Source organism: Symphalangus syndactylus, chromosome 18, assembly GCF_028878055.3.
Source record: "Symphalangus syndactylus isolate Jambi chromosome 18, NHGRI_mSymSyn1-v2.1_pri, whole genome shotgun sequence".
Taxonomy (NCBI): domain Eukaryota; kingdom Metazoa; phylum Chordata; class Mammalia; order Primates; family Hylobatidae; genus Symphalangus; species Symphalangus syndactylus.
In genome coordinates this window covers 102,942,460-102,958,018 of record NC_072440.2, presented here as the reverse complement: position 1 = coordinate 102,958,018, position 15,559 = coordinate 102,942,460, and the positions used below count along the sequence as shown (strand labels likewise).

General features: G+C 49.1%; 1 protein-coding gene across 5 annotated transcripts in view; it reads left to right on the top strand.

Annotated features, from left to right (window-relative positions):
- The window catches only part of ASAP2 (ArfGAP with SH3 domain, ankyrin repeat and PH domain 2), a 199,553-nt gene that overhangs the window by 164,504 nt on the left and 19,490 nt on the right, over positions 1-15,559 (top strand). For all 5 annotated transcript variants that reach the window (XM_055253844.2, XM_055253845.2, XM_055253843.2 and 2 more), the window contains 5 exons: positions 2,940-3,129; positions 5,090-5,175; positions 7,122-7,237; positions 8,986-9,053; positions 13,892-14,005. In XM_055253844.2, the coding sequence (XP_055109819.1) occupies positions 2,940-3,129; positions 5,090-5,175; positions 7,122-7,237; positions 8,986-9,053; positions 13,892-14,005 (574 nt within the window). The remainder of the gene's footprint in view (positions 1-2,939; positions 3,130-5,089; positions 5,176-7,121; positions 7,238-8,985; positions 9,054-13,891; positions 14,006-15,559) is intronic.

Here is a 15,559-nt window from a genome sequence, read left to right as displayed (position 1 = left end):
CATTAAGAAAAAGAGGGAGGGCCGGGCGCGGTGGTTCACACCTGTAATCCCAGCACTTTGGGAGGCCGCGGCGGGCGGATCACGAGGTCAGGAGATCGAGACCATCCTGGCTAACACAGTGAAACCCCGTCTGAGGGATCACATCAGCAAAGCAAACCTCCTTCACAAAACCAGGGGGCATGTGTGGAGTTAAACAGACCTGTGCCCACGTTTGTGTAGGAACTGCCTTCGGGGCCTCCAAGCCCTGGGCAGATGAGTAAATACATTAAAAAACAAGTAAAGGAAGTCCACTTTCTCTCTATCCCCTTCCTGTGGAGGTCGCAGTAATGATTGTCCCACAGTGATGATTGAAAGTGCATGAAACTGGACAACTGTCCAGTCTAACTGCCTGTCAGAAGAGGCATTTATATCATTAAACGGGCTGCCCACCATGACACTCACCAGGCTAGGAATGGAGCATCTCCCTGGGTGTCACACTGTGCTGGAGGCCCTGAGAGGAGAACCTCCAGGAATAAAATGTGTCTTCCCTTGTAGGCCCACCAGCTGCCTGAGGAAACAGAATCCAGTTTCCCTCTATGGGCTTCAGTGTACAGTAAATCCTCAATGTTCCAGAAACTCAAAGGTTTCTGGAAACCTGTGACTTTAAGCAAAATGATGTATAGGAAACCAGTTTTACCCTACGCCGATTGATGTAAACCAGAGTTCAGTTCCTACCACGTATTTCTTATCATGAGAACATCACCGAACTTCTGAATAAAGGCCCAGAACACTTCTAATATTAAACATTGAAATATGAGCTATGCATACATTTAGGAAAGATTCTGGCTACTAAGTGGGATAAAGAAGGATCATAAAAACCAGTAAGATAATGATTCACCCACTTATTCCAGTTCAGAGTCACAGGTGGCCGGAGCATGTCCTGGCAGCTGAGGTCCAGGGTGGGAACAAGTCCTGAACAGGACCCCGTCCCACTGTGGGACGCAGTCACACCCACATCCACACTCACTCACAGTGGGGCCTTTGAGACCCAGCAGTTAGCCGAGTGCGCACAGCTTCGGGATGTAGGGGAAACCTGAGTGCCCAGAGAAAACCCAGGTAGACGCAACACAGACAGGGACCCTGCCTGGGAATTGATTTTTTTCTTAACGTTATAACGAAATGATGTTATTTGAGGGCCTGTTGTGCCTACAGATAGAGATGAAAACTCATGGCACTATTGAGGGAATCCATTGAGACCACGTATCTCACACACAAGTCAGCCAGCACCACAGTGAGCTCAGTGCACAGGTTAGCGCTATGTGGATGGGGAGCACGTGCCGGGGGAACTTGAGGCACCCACCTTAACCTAGGCCCTGTAGAGTGGGCAGAACTGGAGCCGGAGCAGGAGGGAGGCAGTGTGATGGAAAGTGCCAGAGCACAAGTTCACCAGGTGCCCCTGGAAGTCCTTCCTGGGCTGTGAAGCATGCTGCCTGCTCAGGTGGAACGGGCACCCTGGGGTGTGATTTCCTCTCCAGCTGCACCAGCCAGCCTCACGCTGTGGCGTGTCCAGGAGCCACATGCACCCAAGGGCAAGCAGACTTGAGGCCTGGCAGACACTGGCAAGAGACCTCTGCCCGCTCGGTTCCATCTGGGTGCTGTGAGAGTAATGGCTTCTCATCTTAGGCTGGCCCATCTTCAAGGGACCCCAGGGTAGACAGGATCCACTCCCTGCCTCCAGTTGCATGTCCAGGGGGCTCAGGCTCCCCTTCTAGGGGGCCAGTTGTTCCACAGGGATTTAGGGCAGGTACAGAAAAGTCAACAAGTGCTCCAGCAGCCATGGCCCCTTGCCATGGTCAGCTAAGTGAGAGAGAGGAGGTCAGGAGGGAACCGTGCGGGGACTCCAGCTCGAAGGGGAGCAGCTGCGTGCGTCCTCGGGTTGTAGGCAGTGCTGTGTTACAAACAGATGCAACTGATCTGCCCCTGCCTGGCTCTTGCCTGATTCTCAAGACTCAAGGAGTCCCTGGGCAGTGACTCTCAACCTTCAGAATTGGGATTGTAAAATGCATGTACTCTGTGACCAGTGAGCTGCTGTTTTTCTTGCTCTCCCTCTTGTAAGTTCATTGGGTCTTTCCAAGGCCCGGGACCCACTGTGTGTGCTACAGGTGTGTTGATGCACGTATGTCTCATGGTGCTACTGTGAGGACGTATTGTGTGCGTTTTCGCAAGTCAAACTTACAAGTCTAGAGAGATGAAATACTTATTCAAGTTCAAAGCAGCAGTGTGTGGTGGGAATGGAATTTGAACTCAGGCTTCTTTGGCCTGCTTTTGTTCCTGCTTCTCTAGGCTCTTTGGATGGGGTGGAGTCTGCGCATGTTGCCACATAAAGGCCAGAAAGTAGAACACAAAGAGGGCTGCCATTTCATTTTGCTTCATCTGATAGTGCCTTTCATACCAGGCACAGTGCCTACAAAAGAGAGGTCATAGTCCATGCCCCAAGGAGCTCATGGGCCTGTCGGGCAGTCAGGCAGGCAGGCCTTCATGGAGAGAATGTTGGAACAGAGGTTGGCCAGGGCTGCCTGGATGGCAGGGGCAGGGCCTTCCTGGAGGAGGAGGCACAGGGCATGCCGAGTGGAGGGATCTGGGTAAGAAGGGCGTGGAGGTGACGAGGGCGACAGGGAGGTCAGATACAGAACTTAGGAGTGAGGGGAGGGAGACAAGGCAGAGAGGCAGTTGGGCCAAGAGAACATGGGGGAGTTGTCCCCCTGGCCAGCTCCCACGAGATCGCAGTGAGGACCAGTGCAGCCATAGAACCACATGGCGGCCACTCCTTTGTGTTTCGGGGCCAGCGCTGCTTACCAGGGAGGTGGCGCAGGAACCATTAACGTGGCCTTAGACAAAGGGATGCCGGACGGTAGGTAGAGGCCCTTCATGATTTGCAAGGCAATTATGTTTGGCTTCAGGAATGCAAGAAAGGACTACATCACAGCCAAGTACATCGAGAGGAGATACGCAAGGAAGAAGCACGCGGATAACGCAGCGAAGCTTCACAGCCTTTGCGAGGCCGTCAAAACGAGAGATATTTTTGGATTGCTCCAAGCTTATGCTGACGGTGTGGATCTTACGGAAAAAATCCCACTGGCCAACGGACATGTAAGAGTGTGGATTGTTGCTACTTTAAAAAAAAAAAAAAAAAAAAAAAAACGGGCACAGTGGCTCATGCCTGGGATCCAGCACTTTACTTTAGGAGGCCAAGGCGGGAGGATCATTTGAGCTCAGGAGTTTGAGACTAGCCTGGGCAACATAGGGAGGCCCCATCTGTACAAAAAAAAAAAAAAAAGTAAGCCAGGCATGGTGTGTACATTTGTAGTCCCAGCTACGCAGGAGGCTGTGGGGTGAGAGGGTCGGTTGAGCCCAGAAATTTGAAGCTCCAGTGAGCCGTGATTGTGCCACTGGACTCCAGCCTGGATGACAGAGTGAGACCTTGTCTCAATTAAAAAAAAAAAAAAAGAAAAACTGGGACACCATGGCGGGTCAGTGGAATCAGCAATACTGACCAAAGCTGGGTAATTCTCCAGAGGAAGACGGCACGGATAGGGGTACTGGGGTAGAATAAACTAGGGTTTTTTTCTTTTCAGTAGACAAATAATTTTATCTATGTTCATGTGGTATGGTGTGATGTTTTTGATGTATGTTTACATCATGGAATGATGAAATCAAGCTAGCTAACATATCCATTACCTCACATACTCATCCATTTTTAATGGAGAGCACATTTAAAATTGACTCAGTTTTGAAATAGACACTATGTAGTTCTTACCTGGAGTCACCAGGCTGTGCAGTAGATCTGCAGGACTCATTCTGCTTGTCTAAAACTTTGTACCCACCTAGTCGTTTATTCTTACACCAAAAATGTAATGCCAGCTCTGGTAAGAAAGCCCATCCCCAGGTGGAGGAGAAGACATCTCAGAAGCTAGACAGCCTGAGAGGGACCCCTCATCTGCGAGCAGGTTAAACCTGAGCTTCATGCTAATGAGAGAAGCTCTCTGAGAGGGGCGGTTCCCTGGAACCCACACCACACTGTGCTCCCCATCAGAGGGAATGGAGTAGGAACAAGACCCCTCCTTTCCTGGGGGATCTCTCTTGAGAGGGTGGGCATCCAGCCGGAGTGGGTTTGCAGTAACATACCAGCACCCAAGTGGGGTGGCATGTGTCCAGATTCTGGTCCACAAATGCCCTGTAGACGCACATTTGGTCCCCTGGAACCTCCTGACCTCAGGACCGGGCTGGCTGCCTATCAGCAAGGATGCCTCACTGCTGCAGCATCTTTCTCTTGGTGACAGGCATGTCCATGCAGGCTCTGGGCTGGTCCCACTCTCTTCCCATCCCCAGAAAGAACTCATGCCCACCCATGCAGTGTGGAGGGTGCCCAGCACTGAGCTGTGCTACAGCCAGAGGGCCGAGCAGGCAGGGCAGGCAGCCTGGGAAGCACCTCCCCTTGCCCTCACCTCCTGTCCTCTGGATCTCTGGTTCTCTCGCCCACCCACCTGCTGAAACAATCCTTGTTCATCTCTTCTCCGCCACCTGCCAGGTGTACTTTCAGAAAAGGCAGTGGAGTTGGGGAATCCCCAGTATGAGTTGGCGACAGCACAGTTATTAGCATTCGTAGCCTTGTCTGTAAGTGTAGAATTCAAAACTTTAAGCCTGCTTAAGAAACGTAAGTTTCTACTCAAGGAGCAGGTAAAGGGATTGGATTGTAGGTGGCCTGGGGGACCTTCCTGGATCCTTTGAACAAGATTCTTGCTTGCAGGCAGGGATCTGCCTTGTGGTGCTGATGCAGGGATGGGGACAGGTTGATTGAGAGGACTTAGAAATGAAACACCTGAACTTCTCATTTATTTCCCATGGAGTCAGTAGAAACAGGACCAATCTCCAAATTGCACATTCCCAAGGGCAAAGAGCTTGTGTAGAGATTAAAGAGACTCTAAGAGACAAGTTTCTCGAAGGGAAAGATAAAAGACTTTTGGAAGAGTTATACACGATTTCACTGGTGTCGGACACAGAATTGAATGCTCCCGTTAGAATTCCGGAATGCCTTTGTTTGGTTTTTCAGGAGCCGGATGAAACGGCCCTCCACCTTGCAGTCAGATCCGTGGATCGAACCTCTCTTCACATTGTAGACTTTTTAGTTCAGAACAGGTAGGTGTTCTGAAATTAAGGGAGGCACTTGTTTTCTCATTGGTATTTCTGGGGAAGGAATCAGACGCTGCGTCATCACTTCTGATGTGTTGTCAAGAAAACCTACCCAGTTCTAAACATGAATTAAAGACAGAAAAAGGACTGCCAGGTGTGAGGTACTCCATGGCAATCCTTTAAAAAAGCACTAGAAACTCTTTTGTGGTAATAGCAGGGTCCAACTTCTAGTGTCTGGTACTCAGGGAGACACCAAGTAGATGTGGCTGCTGAACTTGGGGACCCCATGACCACCCTCTGTGCACAGGGGCAGTCCTCGCTCGTCCTGTGAGCCAGATCATCACACTGCGCAAGCAGAGTGTCCTGAGCAGTAGGGAGGTAGCAGGCAAGGAGGGATCCACACATTAGCCATGGTCTGAGCCAGAGATTAGAAACCAGAGCACTGGATTATGGGTGTTTTGTTTGGGTCGAGAAGTTGTTTTTATGCTTTGATTAGAAATGGCCTTTAGAGATGTGCACAGGCAGTTTACCACAGATCGGGAGTCCCCGTGATTTGGTGCGTATTGCTTCAGTCATGTGTTACCTGCCTGGCAGCTGAAGGCTGGACTTCAAGACCCCTCAACGTGTATTTTGACTCCCCGATCATGGTTTGAGCCATGTGTGTACTGGAAGAGGAGGAAGTGCTGTTAAAAGCCACAGAAATTGCTCCAAAGGAAATGGAAAATTCCAAAATGCAAAAGCCATGGGATAGTTTGCATTTTGTGTCCTCTGCTTTTTCCTCCCATTTCTGAGCAGAGGAGTGAAGAAATGGCCAGAAAGTAGGGGAGTGTGGGGTGGTCAGCCCCAAGACCTGCAGCTTCTTCCTGAGGAGCCTGAGTTCACTGGACTCGTGGTGGAAGTTGCCTTGATGCCCCATCTCTGAGTGCCAGCCCGGCTCCTAGAACGCAGCAGGGGTTCCATAAACATTTGGTTGAGCTGCGTGATGCCTCTCCCTCCATGCACATTTTCAGGGGGCAGGAGAGGGAAAGTCCCAGTTTCTTTTTTTCCAGAGTGGAAGGAGGACAAAAGTGGGGGAGAATTCTGAAAATGAAGCCCCCCCGCCATGCCCACAATTTGGTGAAAAAAAGAAGCTCCTTTTTTTATATTGAAAATGTAACTGGTTTCCTTCTTAGGGAAGCAGCAGGTGCCACTTCCTGAGGTCGCCCTTCTGTCTCCACTTTGTGCAGGGGCACAGAGCTCACTGCCTCTCCTCAGAATGTGACAGTGGCCATGCTTGCTAGGGTTGAGGGCCTGTGCCATGTCTGCCAAGGCTGAGCACCTTTTGTGGATGACCTGGTCTCGTGATATGTTGGAAGAACTTTTGAAAATCTCAAGATTCCCCTTTAGCCTGTTTTCAGAGGGTATTCCCAGGGCAAACAGGCTGAGGAGCCTGGGGACTCTGGGCTTTGGGAAAGTGACTTTTCCTTTTCCTGGAGGGAATATCAAATAATGATAGAGAAAAGCTCAGCCTCCGTCCTCCCATGGGACAGGATGGATGCGTCACACAGGCATCTAGAGGCCCTGCATCCAGCACAGCTGGCCAGCCTAGCACCGGCAGCCTCTGGGCGCAGCCGTGGGATGTGAGAAGGACGCTGGGCTCTAGGTTCACCCAGGTAGTGCACTGCCCCTGCCTTGGCCCCACATGCTCAGCAACAACAGGGATGCCCCCCTCCCCTTTTGACCTCTTATGCCATCATCGTGTTATTTCCCTGATGACCTTCTGCTAAGGCTTCCCCAGCCATGTAGACAGGGATGGTGTCAGGTCCCACCACCTTGGGGGTGATTTACAGAAACCGTTCGCTCGGGGACTGTCTGCCTCTCCTGTGCACGTACCCCAGGCTCCCTGCCAGGCAGTCCCTGGTCGTCCGGCCTGTGACACACTATGCTCTCTCTCTGATCCTGTTCTCGGGCAGTGGGAACCTGGATAAACAGACAGGGAAAGGCAGCACAGCCCTGCACTACTGCTGCCTGACCGACAATGCCGAGTGCCTCAAGTTGCTCCTGCGGGGGAAGGCCTCCATCGAGATAGGTGAGTGGGCCCGGGCCCCGGGGGTGGGCTCGGCTGCACCCTGGCCTCTGCCTTCTGTCTGCCATCCAAGCGATGCTCTTGGAAACAGGGCCGACCCTGTGGGCTCCTGTTAGTGCCAAAGAGAAGGAGAACCTACCGCTAATGAGAAAGAGCCTCTCCCTGCCTGTTGTACGAGGCTGCATTCACCATCTGTTACTTAGACTTTGGGCACATTTACAGGCGTTTTACAGATTGTAAAACAAGCAAAGGGTGGGTCTTGCAGCTCTCACGGATGCCAGGTGAATTTGGACAAGGTTGGGGAATTTTGACCTGTTCACACACCCTGAGCCTACTCACCCCGACCTGAGGCCACACTTGGCCCCTTTCTTGGCTCTGGGTTAAAGACGGATTACAGGGGGAGATGCTGTTTACTGCCCTCTCCTTTCATTTGCACCACTGCTTCCTCCACGAAGGGCCCTGGTTGTTACTTGGCCCGGTCCCTCCCTCTCTCGAGGACCCCGATGTGCCAACAGCCAAGGCACAGTTGTGCCTTGAGGGCATGCAGCTGTTGTCCCCTCAGGAGGAAGCATTTTTGAAGGACTATTAAATAAAGAGGAAAGAATAGAAAAAAGACACACATCTGCCTGATAGCCGTGCTTATCATTAAAAAGCTAATATCAGACCTCACTGACTGAGGCTTATTTAGAAGAAAGTATAGGCCAGGCGCAGTGGCTCACGCCTGTAATCCCAGCACTTTGGGAGTCCAAAGTGGGTGGCTCATGAGGTCAAGAGATCGAGACCGTCTGCCCAACATGGTGAAACCCCATCTCTACTAAAAATACAAAAATTAGCTGGGCATGGTGGCGGCCGCCTGTAGGCCCAGCTGCTTGGGAGGCTAAGGCAGGAGAATCACTTGAACCCGGGAGGCGGAGGTTGCAGTGAACTGAGATTGCACCATTGCACTCCAGCCTGGTGACACAGCAAGACTCCATCTCAAAAAATAAAAATTAAAAAATTAAAAAAGTATATACTTTCAAGGTTATAGACTGCTTGAGAGAAGGTATAAAAGTTTGTTATAGTACAGTGCATGGAACTAGGTTAGCAGCACTTTTCATTAGAGGTTTATGATGAATCTCTTTATTCAACGAGTTACAGTTCGGATGTGGATTTTAATTAGGTGGCTGCTTCAACGGTTTTAGTTTTTGTTTTGGGGTTTTTTTTTGCTTTTTTTGTTTGTTTGTTTTGGGGCAGAGTCTTGCTCTGTCACCAAGGCTAGAGTGCAGTGGTGCCATCTTGGGTCACTGCAACCTCCACCTCCCAGGTTCAAGCGATTCTCCTGCCTCAGCCACCTGAGTAGCTGGGACCACAGACGTGTGCCACTGTGCCTGGCTAATCTTTATATTTTTAGTAGAAATGGGGTTTCACCATGTTGGCCAGGCTGGTCTCGAACTCCTGACCTCAAATGATCCACCCACCTCTGCCTCCCAAAGTGCTGGGATTACAGGCGTGAGCCACTGTGCCTGGCCAATTTTAGTTTCTTGATTAGTTCAAACTTTGCCTTTTAAAGTTTTACCTTCTGTATTTAGCTGCAGTTCTATACAATTACAAGATACATTCAGCCTCGACTAGGTCAAACTCACTATGGATTTCATTAACCAGGCCCAATTTAATTTAGTGCTGCCTTTCTGTTCCTTTTAAAAATTGTCCTGGATGTCAGGCCTTTGCTGGATTTTGCTTTAACACCTCCTTTGCTCGCCCTTGACTTTTAGCAAACGAGTCAGGAGAGACTCCGCTGGACATTGCCAAGCGCCTCAAGCACGAGCACTGTGAGGAGCTGGTGAGTCTCCCGCCACAAGGACGGGGTGGGGCACCTGTCACGGGACAGGGAGCCAAGCCTGTCCTCCTTGGGCAGGGTTTGCTGTGAACCAGTGTCCTGAGCAGAGCTCAGTGTTGCGGATGGGATGAGCCCAGAATCAGCCTGCCTTGGAGAAAGCGTGCTAGGGAGTCTATAGGGAAACCTAGGGGGACCCACCCCTCGTAGTGAGACTTGGGGTGTGAGTCAGTGTTTGCTGGTTGGCCATGTTGATAACATCACTGGTGTGGTGGGACAACTAGAGCAGAGGCCCGAGGCCACCACAGGGGCCTGTTCTGTGGCCTCCATAAGCTGTTTACTTGCTACTTTGCAGGACATCAAGGCCAGCCTCCTTTCTTTGTTCCTCAGCCCCAGATCATGTGGGTTGCTCAACACCATCTTTTCCTGTTCTGGAAGAAAAGACCACGTAGGCAGTAGAAAGAGCCCACCAGGCCAGGCAGCCCTGGCCTTGCCGTGGGCTCCCCAATTTGGCTTGGGAAGGAAACTCTCTTAGGCTGTTTCCTTATTTCTAAAGTGCAGTCAGTTATACCAGTATATAAGGTTGTTGTGAGAATTATTCTCAAATGCTGTAAAGCAGTTGACACACAGTGCTCAGTACATAGATTAAGGCCAGGCACAGTGACTCACGCCTTGTAATCCCAAAGCTTTGGGAGGCTGAGGCGGGGGATGATGGCTTGAGGCCAGGAATTCGAGACCAGCCTGGCAACATAGTGAGATTCTGTCTCTGCAAATGATTTAAAAATTAGCAACGCATGGTGGAGCATGCCTGTAGCCCCAGTTACCCAGGAGGCTAAGGTAGGAGGATCACTTTGAGACCAGGAGTTCAAAGCTACAATGAGCCATAATGGTGTCACTGCACTCCAGCCTGGGCAACAGAGCAACACGCCATCTCCACAAAAAAAGTTTCAAATGAGCTGGGTGTGGTGGCACGCACCTGCAGTCCCAGCTATTGGGGAAGCTGAGGTGGGAGGATCGACTTGACCTTAGGAGTTCAAGACTACAGTGAGCCATGATTATGCCAATGTGCACCAGCCTGGGGGAGAAAAAAAAGAACTATTAATAAATGCTATACAAGTGTAAGATAAGTAACAGGTCCTCTTTCTAAGCACTGTACATCCACTAGCTCATTTAATCTTTTTTTTTTTTTTTTTTTTTTTTTTTTTTTGAGATGGAGTCATACTCTGTCGCCAGGCTGGAGTGCTGTGACATGATCTCGGTTCACTGCAACCTCCGCCTCCCAGGTTTAAGCAATTCTCCTGCCTCAGCCTCCTGAGTAACTGGGATTACAGGCACCTGCCACCAAGCCGAGCTAATTTTTGTATTTTTAATAGAGACGGGGTTTCCCCATGTTGGTCAGGCTGGTCTTGAACTCCTGACCTCAAGCAATCCACCCGCCTTGGCCTCCCAAAGTGCTGGGATTACAGGCGTGAGCCACCGCACCTGACCTAGCTCATTTAATCTTCATAACTACCTTACAACATAGTTTCTGCTGTTGTCCTCATTTTACAGATGAGGAAACAGTCACAGGAAAGTTAAGTGACTTGCCCAGGGTCATGTAGCTACTATCTGGTTATGGGGGAAATTAAGCCCTGAGGTCCTAAGACACCCATAGTTTGTAATGAATTAACTTCTTTTCTGCACATATAGAGCGGAACTAGCTATCTACCTTCCTTGAGAGAACCGAGAAAATAGCCACTCAGATCGTTTTCTACAGCGTTTAATTCTCTCATCCTGGTTGAAAAGGCTGGGTTCACAGTGAATGAGCACATTCATTCTCCTGGGGTTGAGCTTTCTCCCATGTGGAGTATGAATACTTGCAGGTTGATCAGCATCCTTTAGATCTCAAATATCCTTTGCCTGTTGTTTTAGGGAAAACTCTCTAGCCCTGTTTTTTTCTCTATGGTTATGCTGTTGTCACAACAAGCAATACAGAAGCAGACTGCTGTGACCAAAGGTATGGGGTTCCCCCCACCCCGTACACCAAGTGTTGTCGCCTGACAGGTTCTTCTTGCCTGCTGCGTAGATTAAATCCAATTTGTGAGACAGTGTGATTGCAGTAGAGAAAGAGTTTAATTATGGCAAGCTGGCTGAGCGGTGGGAGGACAGGAATTATTACTCAACTGTGTCCCCGCAAAGGCTCAGAGGTTAGGGTTTTTCAAGGATAGTTGGATGGGCAAGAGGGCTAGGAAATGGGTGCTGCTGATTGGTTGGGAGTGAAATCATAAGAGTGTGAGAAACAGCCCTTGTCCACTGCATATCATCTCAGTGGGGGCCATGGGACTGGTTGAGTCATGAGTCAGGTTCAGTGGAGTCAGTTGGTCATCAGGATGCAAAAGTCTGAAAAAATATCTCAAAAGATCAGTCTTAGGATATGTTATCTATAGGATCAGTTGGGGAAGTCACAAATATCGTGGCCTCTGGTGCAGTAAACAGTTTGTTTTTTTTTAAAGACAGTGTCTCTGTGTTGCCCAGGTTGGAGTGCAATGGCACGCTCGTAGACAGCCTCAAACTCCTGAGCTCAAGTGATCCTTTCACCTCAGCCTCCCGAGTAGCTGAGACTACAGATGCATGCCACCACGCCTGGCTAAATAAGTTTTTAAATTTTTTGTAGTGATGGGGTCTCGCTATGTTGCCTGGGCTGGTCTCAAACTCCTGGCTCAAGCAGTCCTCCTGCCTCAGCCTCCCAAAATGCTGGGATTAGAGGTGTGAACTACTCCACTGGATGGTAAACAATTACATTAATAGAGAGGCAAGCTGCACCTAGGTTTTAGCAGAATTCAGACCCCTCCCATAATCCTAATCTTGAGCCTTGTCATTAGTCTTCCAAAGGCACTTTCAAGTTCCCTGACAAGAACAGAGGTCAGTTTTCACATGCACATGTATGTTTATTGCGGTACTATTCACAATAGCAGAGACTTGGAACCAACCCAAATGTCCATCAATGATAGACTGGATTAAGAAAATGTGGCACATAGTATTAATCTTGTGTAGTCCTAAACTGGTTAGCGTGAAATAGTTCTGCCACCTCTGATGCACCACTGCCAATGCTGTACATGCTGCATTTGCCCCTTGAGCCAGGTGGATGTTTACCGTGTGTTATATAACTTCCTGGCTCCTTCACTGAACATGCCTAGTCCAACATTTTTTCCCAATCAGTCACATCCTGGGATCCAGTGTATAAATCCAATATCATATGTCTTGTGCATAATTGTTCCAAAGGATCTTATTTTGTGAACTATATATATCAGTAGTGTACATTACCATATAACGTAAAAAGATGTACATATAAACAGTGCAACCAACTATCCAAGTGTTACACCAACTAAAACCCCCAATAAACCTTGAACAGTGGAAAAAGAAAAAAGAAAATGTGGCACATATACCCCATGCAATACTCTGCAGCCATAAAAAAGGATAAGTTCATGTCCTTTGTAGGGACATGAATGAAACTGGAAACCATCACTCTGAGCAAATTATTGCAAGGACAGAAAACCAAACACTGCGTGTTCTCACTCACAGGTGGGAATTGAACGGTGAGAACACTTGGACACAGGGCGGGGAGCATCACACACTGGGGCCTGTCATGGGGTGGGGGAGGGGGGAGGAATAGCATTAGGAGATATACTTAATGTAAATGATGAGTTAATGGGTGCAGCACACCAACATGGTACATGTATACATATGTAACAAACCTGCACATTGTGCACATGTACCCTAGAACTTAAAGTATAATTTAAAAAAATTAAAAAGAACAGAGTCAGTTTTAGGGAGGGACTATTACCATCCTTGATTCAAACTTACACCACAAACTAAATTCTTCCCATGGTTAGCTTGGTCTGTGCCCAGGAATAAAGGAGGACAGCCAGTCTGTGAGACCAGAAGCAAGATGGAGTCAGCCATGCTAGACTTTTATCACTGCCATGTTCTTGCAAAGGCAGTTTCACAAGCAGCAGACACCAGCTGGCTGTCGTGCAGTTCAATTAGACACTATCTACCTGGAGGTAGTGTCAGATCCCACAGACTGGGGTCTCAGTCCCCAAGACTGTCTCCCACCCCAGACACCAGTCACAAGTCAACCTCCAGAACTTCTGACCAACCGGCTTCAAGTTGGGGTTCCCACAGCCCCCTCTTTGGGTTTGAATAATTTGCTGGAGTGGCTCCTAGAACTCGGGGAGACACTTGTGTTTACTGGTTTATTATAAAGGATATTGCAAAGCATGCAGAGAGAGAGGTGCATAGGGCAAGGTGTGGGGGAAGGGACGCGGAGGTTCCATGCCCTCCCTGGGCGGCACCCTCCAGGACCCTCTTGTGGTTCACCATCTTGAAGCTGGAGAACCAGTCCTCTTGGATTTTTTGGAAGCTTCATGATGTCAGCATCCCTTCCCCCAGGGTATAGGATGAGACCCTCTCTGGGGAGGGTCTTAAGACCCACAGTCAGAAAAGCGGGGGAAGATAAGAGTCCTGCCTTGGGGCAGGAGAAGTTCAGAGAGATTCTGTCTCCTGAGGCCTTAACACCCCATGTTATAACCGAAGACTGTAACAAGGGATTTGAGAGTTACGAGCTGGGAACTGTGGATGAAAACTAATACAGTTTACAAAGCCTTTGCTGGGACATACCAGCTTTGAGTTTCAAGGTTACCCTGTGAATTAGGCAGAGGGGCGGGGGCTTCACCTGAGACCCAGAGATTTCCATGAATTTGCCTTGGACTAGAAGGCAGGCCTCCTGCCTGCACACCTCAGTGGGTCCAAATGCATGGCCGAGTGTATAAGCAGCAGCACTGACCATCCCTCTGTTCTCTCAGCTGACCCAAGCCTTATCTGGAAGATTTAATTCTCATGTTCACGTTGAATATGAATGGCGACTACTCCACGAAGACCTGGATGAAAGTGACGACGACATGGATGAGAAATTGCAGGTCTGTGCCAGGTTGCTAACCATTAAGAGTTTTGATCAGCTTCATCCAGAACAGCGCGGGTCCTAATCTATAACTAAGGCAGAAAGCTGTTTTATAGAAATGAAAATGTAGCTTACTTTTTGCTTTCATTGATCTCAGTAGGCTCTTGGTTTTACCCTTCCCACTACCATCTCCTGTCTCCCAGCTCCCACACCCATTAATTTAAAGGAATGGCTAATTATGTACTTATAGGCAGCCTTTTGCTACAAAGGAAAGGTGTGTGTGGCAGGGAGGTTGATTCCAGTGGATTTAGAGGAAGCTCTCTTGCTATGGAGTCACGTCGTAAAGAGCCAGATTTCTCCCAGTCTAGGTGATCACATTCTCCTAGTTGATCTTAAAAAAACATCAACTGAAATCATCAGACGACCTTTAGAGCTCATTGGGTCCAACCCCTTCCTTCATGAGTTTGGGATATTGAAGCTTCAAGAGAAAAGTTGACTTGGCCAAAGTGAAGCACCTATTTAGAGGCAGCCTTGGGATTGCACGAAGGCTCTTGCCTCCTCCTCCAGCTCCCTTCTTACCATACTCACTGCCTCACACATGGGGGTGATCCCCAGGAAGGTTGCTGCCTTCACGCAGGACTTGGAGCTGAGAGTCAGACTTAGGCGTGTGACCCAAAGCCCTGACTCCTAGCTGTGACCCACTTCCATCTGTCCTTCAGCATGGTGCTTCGAGGCATGCCTGGAATGTGCTCTGTGCTGTATTAGTGGCAAATGCCACATTAAACACATTTTCATGGTTTGGCTTTTTTTTTTTTCTGTAATGCATTAATGTTGTGATGTGTATTGAGGATATCTAATTAGATAGATGGATGGATAGGTTGGTATGTAACCAAACGGCATTTCTGAAATCTGTTGGACTGTCTTTGCTCATGGAATTAACATCCATACTTACTGCTTCTTAGAATACAGAATAAAGGCCGGGCGCGGTGGCTCAAGCCTGTAATCCCAGCACTTTGGGAGGCCGAGGCGGGCGGATCACGAGGTCAGGAGATCGAGACCATCCTGGCTAACACGGTGAAACCCTGTCTCTACTAAAAATACAAAAAATTAGCCGGGCGTGTTGGCGGGCACCTGTAGTCCCAGCTCCTCGGGAGGCTGAGGCAGGAGAATGGCCTGAACCCGGGAGGCGGAGCTTGCAGTGAGCCGAGATCGCGCCACTGCACTCCAGCCTGGGTGACACAGCAAGACTCCGTCTCAAAAAAAAAAAAAAAAAAAAAATAGAATACAGAATAAGAAATTACTTCACTGAGTTAGCTACAAAACAGTGTCAAAGTGAGAAGAGTTGACTGATTTCATACTTAACCTGCCTTAAAAAAAAGTTGGAAGCAATCTGCCCCAGCGTGCCTTTTCATTCAAGCGGTCAGATGCCACATTCCCATTTTATGAGCAGTGATGAAGCAGGTTGCATAGTCCAAGGAAAAGCACAAGAGCAGGGGCTGGTGTGGAGTCCTAAGACTCATCCACGCTGCTCACCTGATTCTCAGCAGACAGCAGCCGTGGGCTTTGCAATTTA